This window comes from Halyomorpha halys, unplaced genomic scaffold, assembly GCF_000696795.3.
Source record: "Halyomorpha halys isolate HHAL.00 unplaced genomic scaffold, Hhal_1.1 Scaffold388.1, whole genome shotgun sequence".
NCBI lineage: Eukaryota > Metazoa > Arthropoda > Insecta > Hemiptera > Pentatomidae > Halyomorpha > Halyomorpha halys.
The window spans coordinates 92,383-107,727 of record NW_027114767.1 but is presented as its reverse complement, the minus strand read 5'-3'; the positions used below and the strand labels follow the sequence as shown (position 1 = coordinate 107,727).

Sequence of the window (15,345 nt, the reverse complement as noted above, 5' to 3'; positions counted from 1 at the left end):
CTATCCAATTTGGTCAAGCCACTAGAAAGATTAGTCCACTCCCATTGTGATTATGGAGATTATGGAGGCTGAAGGAAAAATAATATTGACCAGGCATGAATGCGGATGTTAGACACTATGTGGCAAGATGCCAAACTTGTTTGGAAACCAGCAGGGGCAACAGAATATCCGTGGCAGACTTGATGGGCCCCTTTCCGTTGTCGGCGAAGCAAAACAGGTTCAAACTTTGTATTACAGATTATTTTTCAAAATACTCCATCTTAGTCCCTTTGAGACAAGCTACAAGCAGACTCGTGGTGAAACACATAGAAGAACAAGTATTCCTCATGTTCGGAGTTCCTCAAATAATAATCTGTGATGGCGGCGTCCAATTCAATAGTAGAGAATTTAAAACCTTGATGGAGCAATATAAGGTTACTACATGGTTTACGGCTTATTACCATCCGGAAGCCAATCCTGCATTTCAGAAGCCCCCTTTTCTGTCATACCTTTTATTCTTGTTTATCTAAATTCTCACCCCATACTTAATTTAATTATTTTTATATTTACTATCCTTTTTCTTTTAAATTTTTTATATCTTATTTTTAATTTATATTTATGTGTTACCTGCTTAAGTATACGTATATTAATTACTTCATTATTAATTTTTCTAATATATAATTTACATACCTGTGTATTCCTACTCATTTGGTATATTGTCTTTCTTAATGACTTACATTTATTGAATCCCATTATTTTAATTTAATTTCTTCTTTGTTTTTCTATCCATGTAAATATTAATTTTTTTTTTTTTTTATTTCATTTGTTTAAATATTTCTTTTCCCCCTCTACTATGTATATTATCATTTATTGTTTAACTAATTTTAATATTTTTTACATTGTTTACTTAAAAATTATTTTCAAATGTCACATACTTAACTGCCATCCCCACTCCTCCCAATACTAACGGTTCACTCTGGCTTTGACTTCCGTCAAAAGAGGTATGAATTCTGTTTCGCTCATTTTCATTTATTTTATTCTTATCCCTTTTCATCTCTTAATTTGTACTTTCTTTAATATTTCTTTTCTTTATCTATTACTATTATCGTTTTCATTTATTGTTTATATCCTTTAATTTTTACGTTTCATTGTATACCCTTATTATTTTCCACTTCTTTTTTTTGTATCTATGTTAAGTGTTTGTATCTTTTTTAGCCCTGCAACATGGGGCGAAACGTTGGCTCAAATAAAAATAGTACACCAATTTACTATTTGAGTTAGTATTTGACCGCACCCTGACCACATCCCATTTATTGATACACACGGTCAATCAGCAATCTTCCAGTATAAATAAAATAAATTAATATTCAAAAGAGGTACTTCTTTCAATTATTCAATAGCAATATCATGAATTACTTAACCAATCCAGGAATTAGAGAGCCCTATGGATTGTGTGTTGTAGAAAATAAATTTTATTATTTGATTTTTAAATAAAACAGTAGATAATGACACTGCTTCAGATATGGGACAGCTTGGAGCTTGGCTTCCCTTTGTTCTGAGCTCAGTCAGTTTGTGGCATCTATTCAGAACATACTCTTTGTCTCTTTCTTTATAAAACCCTCCCTAAATTCACAACATTATAGAGTGCTAAGCCTGGGCCCAGTGGATTTTTGGATTAGAGATTGCACTGATTAAATATATGTTAAGTACATCCAAAGTTTATACTTCTTCTTATAGTTTTTGTAACCAACCTTTCAAATATTTTGGGAGTATCTGTGTCTTAAGAACATCTATTTCAGTACAAATCATTTTACTTCTTTAAAAAGATTCCTTGCATGATCTTATTTCTTTTATGAAAGATACAAGAATAAATTAACAAAAAATATCGGATTTTTATAAACATTCAAATTTCTTAAACAACATTCTAAAATCTGTAAAACAATTTTTGTCTTAATCCACTGTATTATCACATTGAAGAAATGTTTTAATGTTTTTCAGTATTTATAAAATAAAAGTTACATTTCCTTTTATCTTCATTTTGTTTTTTTTCTGTTTCAATTTGTAGAGACGGAGAAAAGATGAAGGAGTGACTCAAATGGACGGAGGGTCAACTCACCAAGAAGAAGCAGGTAGGGTTCTTATTAAAAATGGTCTATACTTTTTATGGATTATAAAACTGAATATTGTAGCAAGGATTTACTTTGATCCGGTTATTTTTAGATAGATAAGGAATTATAGACCTTAGTCTTTAAGGTTAAGACATTAAAAATTTAATGAATATAATCTTTAATTAAGAAGATTAAGAATATAAGATTATGAATATAATCTTACCACTTTTGTGTGATTGCTGCATGAAGAGAAAAGACACTGAGAGAAGCCTTTGAAATAGTGTATAGAAATGGTAGTAAAGTAGGTCTTGTATTCACCTAAAATTTTTTTAAATATCTATAATTGCCCTCATTATCAAACTAGAGATCCTCCAGTAACATCAAAATCAAGAACTTCAAAAGTAAATCCATGTTTTTATTTCTCTGCATGAATAGTAATGTTGGTTAACAGCTTCTGCCTTTGACTAATTGAAATATAAGGTATGTTCTAATAACCACATTTGACTGTCAAAATGGGTCATTGGAACAAACCAATTATTAATTAAAAAATTAATCACAGAATGGCTTGTAATAATGCCTAGTACATGAACCAGAAACTTCTCAAGTCTCAGTAAATCTGTAATTCGACCAGTAGTCATCTTTAGAGTGGAAATTTGGTGCTCGTTCCAAAAGTACCCAAGTTGGTAAAATTTTGGAGGCAGGTGAGTGGGAAAAGGAAAAAGAGGAGACCAAGGAGTTGTGAAAGGATGAAATAGAGAGAGGTGTGAGGAAGCTGAGAGTCCACAATTTGAAGAAAGTGGTGGATCAGAGCAGGCAGAATTTTAACTCAGCCGACTAAAGCCAATAGTCAAGCTGACCTGTAGCCCCTGAGTTTTGATAAATTGAATACTATAATAAAAGTTATAGGAATTTATTGCTGACCCAAAATGAATTTCTGATGTGAGGCTGCCAACTTCCATTTTTTAGTAGTTTTTAAAAATTTATAATTTTAATTTTATTGGCAATAAGTAAGATGATATCTTAAGTCCAATCCTCTAAACTATTTGTACAACTACACCAATTATTTAGCCCACCTTAGGACTACTACTACTACTGCTACTGTATATTCACCATGTTTCAGATTTATACAAGCCCTTGTATCAGATTTAACCCTGATCAGATTTATATAAGCCCTTTTATCAGATTTAACCCTGATCAGATTTATACAAAAGTGATTGATCTACCAATGTGGTATTCCCCAGAAACACACAAATTATACTCAGCGCAATGATAATCAAAATCATAAAATCAAAGAATTAGCTTTAAAAATTATTCAAAACATTTAAGGATATTTTGACCATTTTGGAGAGCTTTAGAGCTAGGGTCATTACTCTGGATAACCACACTTTGGATAAAAGTAGGAAATAACCAGCCTAGAAGATGTTCAACACCTCATGAGTTGAACATGGCACTTGAATGTTGCCGGACAAAGCAATGTCTCATTTTGATTTAGTTTATAAGTGTTCATTTTCAATAAATGACAAATTTCAATAAATCAGAAAATGGTGTTATGGAATGGATAGTTTTCAAAGGATTTAGGATTAAAAGAATTGAAGAAGATAGTATTGAGGACATCGGGTAGCGGATTAGGTCAAAGCATCTGTGGAGAGACAAGTGCCTCAGGATTAATGTTTAGTCTTTGTAACAATAGAGCAGTAGCATATTGTCTATGGTTATTGAGTAGTAGATTGTAAATGAAAAGTTTTTTACTTCTTATTAAATCTCTACATGTATGTAATATAGATATCTATCCTCCAATAAGTTATCAGAAATGTTTATATTACTCACATTTCTATCAAATTCATTCCTGATATGTTCTAGTGGTTAAAATGTCGAAACTGTCTTGCAGACATTTCTTAGCTGTTTTTTTTTATTTCATTGTTAAAACATTTTATAATCAATGTAAGGTGAAAATGTAGCTATTTTCTAATCATAGACTAGTTTTTTTATTTCTATATCACAGTTATCAATATATTTTATGATTAATATATTTGTTTTTTCATGGTTTTCAGGCGAACAAGAGGTAAGGAGTTCACATCAGTATATATTTATGGAATATCTAAGGTATGTATAGTTTAAAGTATAATTAGGAGCACATTACCTAACCTAGTACAATCAAAACTCAGAACTCAGTAAGTCGAAAAACTCGATATTTTGAAGTCAACCCTGTTGTCCTGATGCATTTATTGATAAAATTATAGAGGCCTTATAACTCACCATGAAAATTATGGTTGTATGAACCCTTAGACTCTATAACTTAAATTTGAAGGGTTGGGTGACTCAACCAAAGTTTCTTCAAATGTACTTCTTGATAAGATGCCACCTACTTTTGTTTATACTGACAAGTTACGGTATTGACCCCTCTCTTAAGAAAGCAAGACGTGTAGGTTTTGTAATTGGTTAGTTTCTTTCACTTTTGAACTGTGTCAGTGAAATTGAGTGGTACTGTCCGATGTAGAGAAGATAAAGATACTTGACACACTTATGATAGAAAGGAGTTGAAGGTCATTGAGTAAAAGCTGGAGGAAAGAAGAAAATTGATTTTTTAGGCAAAATATATATTTAAATGATTCTACAATCCACAATTTAAAACAATAAAAATTAGACAACATCTGCCAGGGAGAAAAAAATTAAGACTTGTAAGTACAACTGAGTTTCCGACATTGAGAAGTGTACCTCAAGTGGTTTATCAATTGTTGAAGTAAAACATTGAATGAATGAATAAAATAAACAATAATTTTATTCTGGGGCAAATGTTCCCTAAGAACAAATACTTGGTTACATATCAGGATTAATTGTCTAGCAGACATTTAGAAAGTATGCAGGTTAAAACTACATAAAAACATTAAGTTAAATTACAATTTATAATAGTAATAATAATCATAAAAAAATTTTGATTAGCAGACCAATAATATGCTAAAAAGTCAATTAGTTTGCCAGATCTCTTTGATATAACAATTTTAGGATGGGTTAGTTGGGTAATTTAAAAAAACGGCCTAGAATATTTAAAAATTTTTATGTGGTAAAAGTAGTCAGTGTCAAAAGATGCAAAGAGTGGAAATTTAATTTACTCTCATTAATTCAATGTTATTTCCCAAAACATGTTAATAACAGAGGAAATGACCTTATTTTACAAGTATCTACCTCAAAATTATGTATTTGTGAGCAAATGTGTTTACAAATTTTATCTTTATATGACTCCAAAATAAAACTCAATAACTAAAAATAAAATCAAACCTTCCCTTCAACTTCGACTAATCAAGTTTTTGCTATAGTTTCTTCCATGAATGATGATAAATCATCATTGTGATACATATCTGCTTGCAGAACTAGTATCATTTTTATATAGTTTGTTGTATAAAAAAAACAACACAGTCACAATCACAAATGAAATTAATTATTAAAGAGATGGTTGGGGGTTCGGTTAAAGAGAACAAAAAGTAGTTAAAAACTATTTATTTGCTAACATTTCACCCCACTTTGTAAAGCTTCATCAGGGCTAAAAAGATACAAAAGTAACTAAAAATATTTTGAAATTGTAGGATAATAACATACAAAAAAATAAACTAAGGTTGGGTTAAAAATTATGAAAATATAAGTGAAAAGAAAATTATATACCAATGCAAAAAAAAGAAGAAATAGATAAAAATAGTTATAGTATAAAGTAGACAATGATGTATAAATAAACAAAAAATCACATAAACTATTAGGTTTAAAGTTAACAGGAGATGTAATACGTAATAATACATAAAAATAGAAAAGTAAATATGAAAAAAAAAAGAATTAACACACTAAAAGACTGAAAATTAAGGAAGTAAATTGAGGATAAATAAAGTTCGAGAAAGAATAAATAAAAATAATAATAATAAAAGATAAGTAAATAACAAATCAGAACTACCCACCTGTTCCAGATGAAAGATATCAAAACAGTGGCTAAAAAGCGAAAGAATACAGACAGAGTGGAGGGGAAACAAACGTTAACAATTTTTTAATACACGAAAAAGATATGAAATATGAATGATAATAATGATAAATATAAAAATTATATTATTTTGTAAACATAAATATAAATTAAATGATAGAATATGTAACTAATATTTTTAAAAAAAATCATACCGATTGAAAATATAATTAGGATAATACAATGAATACAATTTAGATATAATACAATAAATGCAAAAGAAGTAAGTAAAGACTATTAAATATAATTGTGTAAACCGAAACATACAACATACAGTTCACGTTTCAATTGCCTCTCTACGATCCTCCAGAGTCTTCTTTCCAGAATACTTATTTTTGTTAAATTCTAAAAAAAAGAATAATAAAAAATTGCAAACATAGTGTTCAGGACGCAAACAATGATTGTACTCAAAACTTGAAAAATTGTTCAGGTGATAATTTAAATTTTTTTTATTAAATTGTAATAAAATTTAAATTAATTAAATAAAAGATATACAGAAGCATAGGAAATGGTTGTTCTTATAATTTCATGGTTTTTGAGTTCCCAGGCTGACTAAACATTTCAAACTAATGAGGTACCGGTTAAGTTTTATGCTTGTATATTTTTCTTGCTATTTAATAATTTTCTTTGTCTGAATCCTCAACTTCAAGTGGTACAGCATTCATACACAGTATGTTGCTGAAAATTGGCAAAGGACAGACCACTTTAGTCCAGTATTATGACAGCTGCAACCTTCAGAGAAAGGTTTTTGTCACAGCTGATGTGACTAATCCACGTTAAGTATAGGTGCTGACCTATACTTAACGTGCATTAGTACAACGGATAGGTCTGAATTATCTCCTACCTTTTTTTTTTTTATGACCCCCTTCCTGGTCATTTCTGACATACAGGGAGTTATCTAGGGTACCACGTACCACCTTATTCTAACCATAGTAGGACATAAAATTTTCATTTTGTGGGACCTACACTACTCCAATTCCAAGGTTGCTAAGACCTATGCCTCAACACCCTGAGCTACTGATGGAAATCTTCTATCACCACTCAGTTGGATGGAAGTCTTCTTGATAGTACCTTTCAAATGATTTCCCATTTGAAATCTTTGTGTTCAACAGCCCCTTCTACTCCTTATGGTGTAAGCATTGACTAATGGCTTCCTATAAAAGAGTAGGTAAGCTGAAGGTGACCTCATACAACCTCTACCACTCTCAGTTGTCACCAAGAATTCTATTGTTAACACATATGTTCACAGTGTGCCACTACCTCACTACTGTTTGTCTAAAAATCAAGCACAAACAAATTCGGTTATTTGCTAAGTACACATACTAAACTTACTAATTTGGCTGAGGTTTTTCTGCAACATAAACAACTGAAGAAGCTGTTATTTGGGCTGTATTCTGTATAGAAGACAAACTCAATTCAAAACCTTAAATTACCTTTGCAACAAGATGTTAATCTCTTCTGTAGCCAACACCAAGATCAACCTCTCTGGCTACAACTTACAGAAGGCACTGTATGCCACCACATCCACTGGTTTTAGAATCAGTCCAGAAATGGTAGGATACAAATAAGAATCTGATGGATTGTGGATAATCAAATTTCAAGGGTTTAGTCCTTTCACCATCACCTTGAATTAAAGCTATCATAAAACTAAACTGAAGTACTCTGCCCTTTGCTAAACTTGTGGTAGGATATTTGAACCCAATAGCATTTGAACTTGAGGATTCAGAAAACAAAAAAAAATTATCACACCTCTTAAGCTTACATTTGTCAATACTGCAAGCAATGAAAATGATCTGGCTCCTCAAAATTATGGAATTGCTAGTGACAACCAGTTCATAGACTGGTTCAGTACCAGTTACACGAATCATTTCTGTACATCCATTATTTGTGTAAGAGAAGATGATGAACTTATTTAAACAAATTTTTACTTATTTGTATTATTCACTGACCACACCCTCAATCATCTCCTCTAATATAATTCAGGGTCAGCTATCAATCGGACATCATTACTTAATTTCATGTGCATTCTAGTATACTTCATACAAGTTTTATAATTCCCACCTGAAATGTTTTTTTTATTTCTCTCAAAATCCATTTTTCAATGTTTTTGGTTATGTCATTTTCAAGAGAACAATTGTTTCTAAATATTCGTTTATGCCAGTTAAATTTCTTGTAGAATATATATTTTTGATATTAATTCACAAAATAAGAGAAAATTACGAAAATGTTCGAGTTTTGAAGAAAAAGGTCATTTTAAGAAAAACTGTCTTAGAAAGTAATATATGAAAAGAGCTCATTTGGTCTCAAATGGTAGAAAATTTTATTAAATTGAAAAACAAATTAATAAATGAGACAAAGTTTTCTATAATTTTATTGTTTTTAAACTATTATGTTGGTTAGACAAGTTTATCTTAGCTAAAATTTGAGATTCTTACTATGATTTAGGTCCTCACAATATACCCCAAAATAAGAGCTACATAACTTTTTTAACATGAATGTATAATTTGGCTGGAATATTAAGAGACTTGAAATTAATTATAATGCCTTTTTATTAGTATATTAAAAATTTTAATTTTAGGCTGATCATGCTACTGATGAAGCCGGAAAAGGAAGTGATCATCCTTCAGATGGTAAACTAGCAGAAGCAGGTAAACCAGCTGAGGCAGGAAAAGAAAATGAGCATCCTGCAGGTAGTAAACCATCTGAAGCAGGTAAACCACCTGCATCAGGTAAACCAGCTGAAGCAGGTAAACCAGCTGAAGCAGGTAAACCAGCTGAAGCAGGTAAACCAGCTGAAGCAGGTAAACCAGCAGAAGCTGGTAAACCAGCAGAAGTAGGTAAACCAGCAGAAGCCGGTAAACCACCAGACACTGATAAACACAAAGTAAGTCATTTTTTAAAACCTAAAAAATTATTTAAATATAAAAACATTAATTATACTTGCCAAACTTTAAAAATAAGCGAATGGTCTGTGTTCCAATTGAGCACTTGTTGATAGATTTCCATTAATCATAGAACTTCAAAAATAGGGAATTGGTTATTATAATAATAAATAATATTTTTAGTTATAAATGTTTTAATTGTTCGAAAATTATATTAGATAAACCGCTTATAGGCATGTGTATCTATCAAAAAATGAAGCCTACATTTTTATTTATTTGCCTTTAAAGATAAAAGAGGATGAAATCCACTTTTTTTTCCTGCTCTTATATTTCTATACCATCTTATTTAAGTTCAAACTGCTTCTCTCATTTAAACATGAAAGGAGAAATTAGTATTTTATATCTCAAAAATTCCTATGACTATACAACTTTTTATTTATTATAAGTTATTTTCAGATATCAAATGTTTAATACTTATGAAAATAAGCTCCACGTTGACAAAGACACCTTTTGAATAAAAATGAATTTTCACTGGAGAAGGAGTGTATGATAGAAAGAGGGGGTATGCAATGTTGCCAAGGAGTCAACCAAAATGGCTTAGAGAAATTCCTTTTTCCAGGTTTTTCCAAATTTTATCAAGCAAAATTTATTCGAACTGATATTTTTAACTACCCAAAATGAAATCAAATACTAATGATTATACAATATTTGCAACTATAATCTACAGTAGAATACTTTCACGAAATAAGGGTTTCATTGTTGCGTCTAATTTTTTCTCCAAATTAGTTACTGACAGACAAGTAACTTAGTAAGGCAAATATTTATACTGCAACAATTTATTCTAAGCTGTTTCTATTTATAATAAATTTAAAGAATTATTTATTTATTCTTCTATAACTTATTTTATGGTACAAAACAGCCAATAGTTGTGAATAATTTCAAAAAATCAAAACATCCAATAAAAATAAAATTATTTAAGAAAATAAAATCAAACAATAGGCTAAAATCTTACGATTCAGGAAATACTAGTAATAATTTTCTAATCTAATCAGATGGACATAAGCTTAAAAAAAAAGATATTAATAAAAATGAGTGCAGAAATAAATAATAACAGAATACCACTACAAATTTGCATTGACTGTTCACAAATTTCAGTATTACTATGAGAAAATTAGTTTTTGCAGTCTTGAGTTGCCATCTCGTTCCAGCTGGTAACTACCTCATCCCACATTCCTTCCGCTTGTAAACAAAAATGTATTTTTCTCTTTATGATCGTGGAATGTCTCATTGGTTTCAGTTAACGGTTCTGCAAGTGCCTATAGAGCCACATTTTAAAAAAAGTAGCGTTAACTCATATTTCCGCATCTTATTTCCTTATTTTTCAATTGGTGGACTTAAAACCTAATTATAGTAAATTCTATATTCAAAAAACACAAAATGCTCTTTACAGATAAAAAATCAGAGTTTGTTCAGGAGAAAATAGAAAAGTAAATTCTACTAATTTTGGTGTGTCCTATGAAGAGATACATTTAGCCTTACCTGTTTCTTGTAATGACGTGGTTACCTATTTTTTCCATTCAGTGATCTGAATGTTTGAGATATAAATAATAAGAAAGAAGCTTTTTAGGAAATTATAAAGAAGCAAAACATGTTTTGTTATCATTAATTTAGAAAAGATATATTTATATCTTATTTCAGATTAAAGATCTACATTTTATATCGCTTAAGCTGTGGTACCTCATAAGTCCTAAAAAAGTAACAGTATGATTTTAATGTATAGAAAAATAATAAAAAATCAACTTATTTGTGGTGTAATGTCCATAAGGATATAAAAAAAATAAGCATGGTTGTAATAAAACTTCAATTAGACATAGAGGGCCAGAAAATAATTATAATAATTTTTTAATATTTAAGGTGATTTTCGTTTTAAGAGTTGAATGAGAGATGAGCAGTTGAAATACTTTAGAAATAATGAATGATAAAATAAAATACAGAACATAGAATGAATTATTTAGAACTTACCGGTTTAGTGCCTATGAATGTCAAATTTGGTTCATAAAAAATGAAAGTGTATGGTATGGAGAAAGAGAATAATTGTTAACTAATACAGATAATACGTTAACTTGTGTAAAAATCTTGAAGGGTGTTAATCTTCTGAGATTAACACAATGTTAAATTTAAAGAAAATAGTTGACACTGAACAACTGCTCTTAATACAAATTAAGACAGGGCATGAACATAAAATAAATAGCCAATGAAAGGCAAGATGATAAATACATGTGCTATAAGAGTGAACTTGATTCGGTAAAAACCAAAAACGAACATGATTAAACTTTGTGGGCAGATGGTGGCAGGAAAAAACCCACCATAATCCAGTAAGCTGTGTGTTTCAATGTTTTATTGATGCTCTATAAATATTAACTTTCTGAAAACACAATATTATCATTCTAGGGAAATCTCATCTTAATCATCGTTCAGATGGCTACCTTTACTATTTTTTCTAATTTCAACAATTCTATCGGGATACCTCAAGAATAAAGTATTAAATTTTATTTTTAAAAATAGCTTAAAGTTTTTTGTTATTTTTGGAGTTACGAGGTATTACAGCTTAAGCAATTATAAGCTAAATGGAAAAAATTCTATCCTTGTTTCATCCTTATTCTAAAATGTGTATCATATTTTTTTTTTTTTTTGCTTGTTAGACTAATGATGAAGAAAAGAAAGTCAAATTATCTGAAGCTGATGAACGTGCTAAAAATATGGCACAATTTATAGATGAAATGAAAAAATCTTTAGCCGAATATGCCAAGGTTTGTCTAATAATTTAATTAATTTTCATATTAATCTATATATGTTTTTTTGGTATTGTACTGTCTCTAATCCAGAATAGCCAGTGCTCTGAGGGCACTGGTCGTCACCTTTTTAATGTCTAAGAGTGGTGTAGGCTGCAATTTACTGTATTGTATTCAATATAATCTACTAGTTTGTTGTCATCTGCTGTCAATGACTGTTCTATCTTATATATAACCTTTCATGAAAAATTGTTCTATGTGGTAGGTGCAAGGTACAAGTGTAGCAAATCACAAAAAAAAAAAAAAAAATAATAACACGTCTCATTAACATCAGATAAAAAGGATAAAATTTTAAAACATTTGGAAAAAGGTGACATTTGCTCTTTTATCAAAGGAGTTTGAGAATATTGGCACACATATATTGATGTGTGCCAATATTCCTAAGAATAGGAGCAAATAGAATCATTCTTCAAGTGTAAAATATGGCCTTGCAAAGTGAAAAAACTTTGAAAGCAGGCAAGTTTCCAGTAGAATATCCACTTAATGCTCAGTTCATAGCGAGAGAAACTGGTACACATTCATTTCAGATGAAATTTTTATGGAAAACAGAAATATTTTACAGCAAAATTAAGAAAAAGGATAACTTACTTAACCAACCAACACTCTAAAAGAGTGTAGAGTAAAGAGAGTAAATTCAAAAAGTACTTAGGGATTCAATTAAGGAATTTTTATAAATTTAATTGTGTGGTGTTTTTTTATGAATAATGAAAGGTATTTTATAAAGACTACAGCTTTTATAATTAGAGTATAATACTTAATTAAACTCAAGTGGTACTTTTAACTGAAATGATTAATTTAATTGTATTAAATCTATTTCGATTAGAAAAATATAGCTTGTGCCATAGTGCCAAGCTTGTCAATTAGTTATCATTAATATTTCTATTTCGTTTTAAATTCTTATTAAATATTTTATCTTTAAAACAATTTTGATCCTTTTTCTCTCAACTTTATTCTTTTTAATTGAGAGAAAAAGGATCAAAATTGTTTTAAAGAAACTAAACCACTCTCAAACAAGTATATAAATAAAAAATAAGGTAAATATTTTATGTTTCCTTTTGTTTTTTAACAGAAAGAAAACATGACTGAAGAAGATGCTAAGGAAATGCTTAAGAAGCAGGAGGAATTGATGGCCAAACTGTCAGAATTTGAAGAACTTACAAAAAATATTCAAAATATGGCAGGAATAGATGATATAAGTTCTTCTTTACTTGGTACTCCTACCCAATGCCGTGATGTGAATCCTTGTGGTCCAAGTCATTTTGATAATTTTCCTAAAGTTATCTGTTTTGATAGGATTTCTCAGCATGAGCTAGGTGTTCCAAATATGATAGTTTGTGAACCAGTATGCAAAGAAAAAAAGAGCCCATGTGGAGATGTAAAACAACTGGGCAGAGGTTATCCAACTCCAGAACACATGAAAAGGGGCTTCCCTCCTGAGTGTGATGCTGAAAGATATATTCAAAAAGACCTCTCACGAGACTTGCATTCTACAGAAGTTATAGGTATGTTAGACAGGCCAGGCATGTTTGGACAACCATTTCAAAACACAATGAGACCAAATGCTCCGATGATGCAACCTCAACAAGCTAACGTTTATCCAGCAATGTTTAGACCTCAGATGGGGGTTACTCAACCTGGTATGATGATCCCGCAAGGAAGATCTGGTGTATTTAACCACCCATGGGCTATACCAGGACAGCAAGCATGGTCTGCTGTCCAACAACCTGGAGGAATGATGGGTCCACAACCAGGAATGATGGGACCTCAATCAGGGATGATGGGGCCTCAATCAGGGATGATGGGACCCCAATCAGGGATGATGGGACCTCAACCAGGGATGATGGGGCCTCAACCTGGAATGATGGGGGCTCAACCAGGGATGATGGGGCCTCAACCAGGGATGATGGGGGCTCAACCAGGGATGATGGGGGCTCAACCAGGGATGATGGGGCCACAACCCATGGGAATGTTGGATGCTCAAGGACAAATGTCAATGATGGGTTCAAAACCTTTACCAGCTACAATGAATCCACAAGGTCAGCTGAATACAATGAACCAACAAGCACCACCAGGAATGTACCACACTACAGATCCACAAAATATGTTACCACCAACAATGGCCAATACAACAGATCCACAAACTCAACCAGGAATGGTAAAAAAGAGAGATAGCAAAGAAGCACCGCTTCCTTCAGAGCCAACTGGAAAACCTGATTTAACAATTAAACAACAAGAATTAATCTCAACACAAACTACAACGAAAATCTCAGGGGGTAATCATGTTATAACCGAACAAAGTGAAACTGATATAACTCAAGAACGAAGTATAGAAATCACTGTTGATAAACCAAAAGCTGATACAGAAAAGTATTTCACATTTTATTTATTTAGTATACAAAATTTAGAATATATAATGCGTTTGCTATCTTGGCTAAACTTAACATGTCCAGAATATATTCAGAACATAACATTTTTTACATCATTAATGATTAATTCAAAAATTAATTTTGAAAGTTATTTATCTGAAAAGTTAAATGAAAAACAATAAAATATAAATTTATTTAATTTATGAAAACCATTTATGTTTCTAAGAGTTCTTATAAAAAGTTCTGGGAGGATTAAAAAAGAATTGAAATAATTAAAAAAAAAATTGTGCGTGAATCATTCTTATTACCTAACATTTATCAATATTTTTTTATGTTATTTTGAATTTTATCTCTTAAAATTAAAATTCTTGCAATAAAACAAATCAAATTTTATATTATCTCATCAAATATGAGAGAATGGTTCAGTACTTATTATTATAAAGCTATAACTTTTTGAGAGCTTGATAATACTGAGTAATAAAAGTTCTATTCCTTGTGTATACACAGACTGTAGCAAGCAATAGTGTTCTCTGATGATGCTGCTCTCCAAAATGATCACCAGACAAAGGTTGGACCTTAAAAAAAGGATTTCTTCAAGAAAACCAAAAATAAGTGTTGATTGAACCAAAATATTCAATGTTCGTTTTAAAATATATACATGGGTGTGTCACAAAGTTTCAAGACAGGTTTCAGAACCAAAAATATATTGAACAATTGTAAAGTCTTTAATATTTGACTTTTTAATATTTAGTTTTTTCCATTGTTCAAAGGCTCTCAGAAACTCTTTGCACATATGGCTGTTAAGGACCTCATTGAAGCTGCCCGGAATGTTGGAACTGTGTCGAAATGTTTCAGGTCCCTCTGATTTGAGGAAACTAAAAGAAGTTGCTGTTAGCTAGGTCGGAGCTGTAGCAGTGTTGCCCTGTTGGACTTGGCCAAAATTTTGGTCGTGTCTAGCGATATTTGAGAGGGCACATTGCCATGGTGTAGAAAGCAATAGTCTTTGATTTTTGAACGGACTCAATCCTTCAAACGTTAGAGCACTCCAACATAAACCTGACCTTTGGTAGTCTGTCAAGCAGGAACAAACTCTTTGTTGTTAGTTGTCCTTTGGCAATGAACTCAGCAAAAAAAGTCTTAAAGTTTTGAATGTCTGAG

General features: G+C 30.9%; 1 protein-coding gene across 3 annotated transcripts in view; it reads left to right on the top strand.

The window, feature by feature from the left end:
- LOC106682092 (uncharacterized) overlaps positions 1-15,345 on the top strand; it is a 58,140-nt gene that overhangs the window by 6,592 nt on the left and 36,203 nt on the right. For all 3 annotated transcript variants that reach the window (XM_067051889.1, XM_014422753.2, XM_067051890.1), the window contains 5 exons: positions 2,045-2,108; positions 4,139-4,149; positions 8,666-8,971; positions 11,672-11,779; positions 12,891-14,188. In XM_067051889.1, the coding sequence (XP_066907990.1) occupies positions 2,045-2,108; positions 4,139-4,149; positions 8,666-8,971; positions 11,672-11,779; positions 12,891-14,188 (1,787 nt within the window). The remainder of the gene's footprint in view (positions 1-2,044; positions 2,109-4,138; positions 4,150-8,665; positions 8,972-11,671; positions 11,780-12,890; positions 14,189-15,345) is intronic.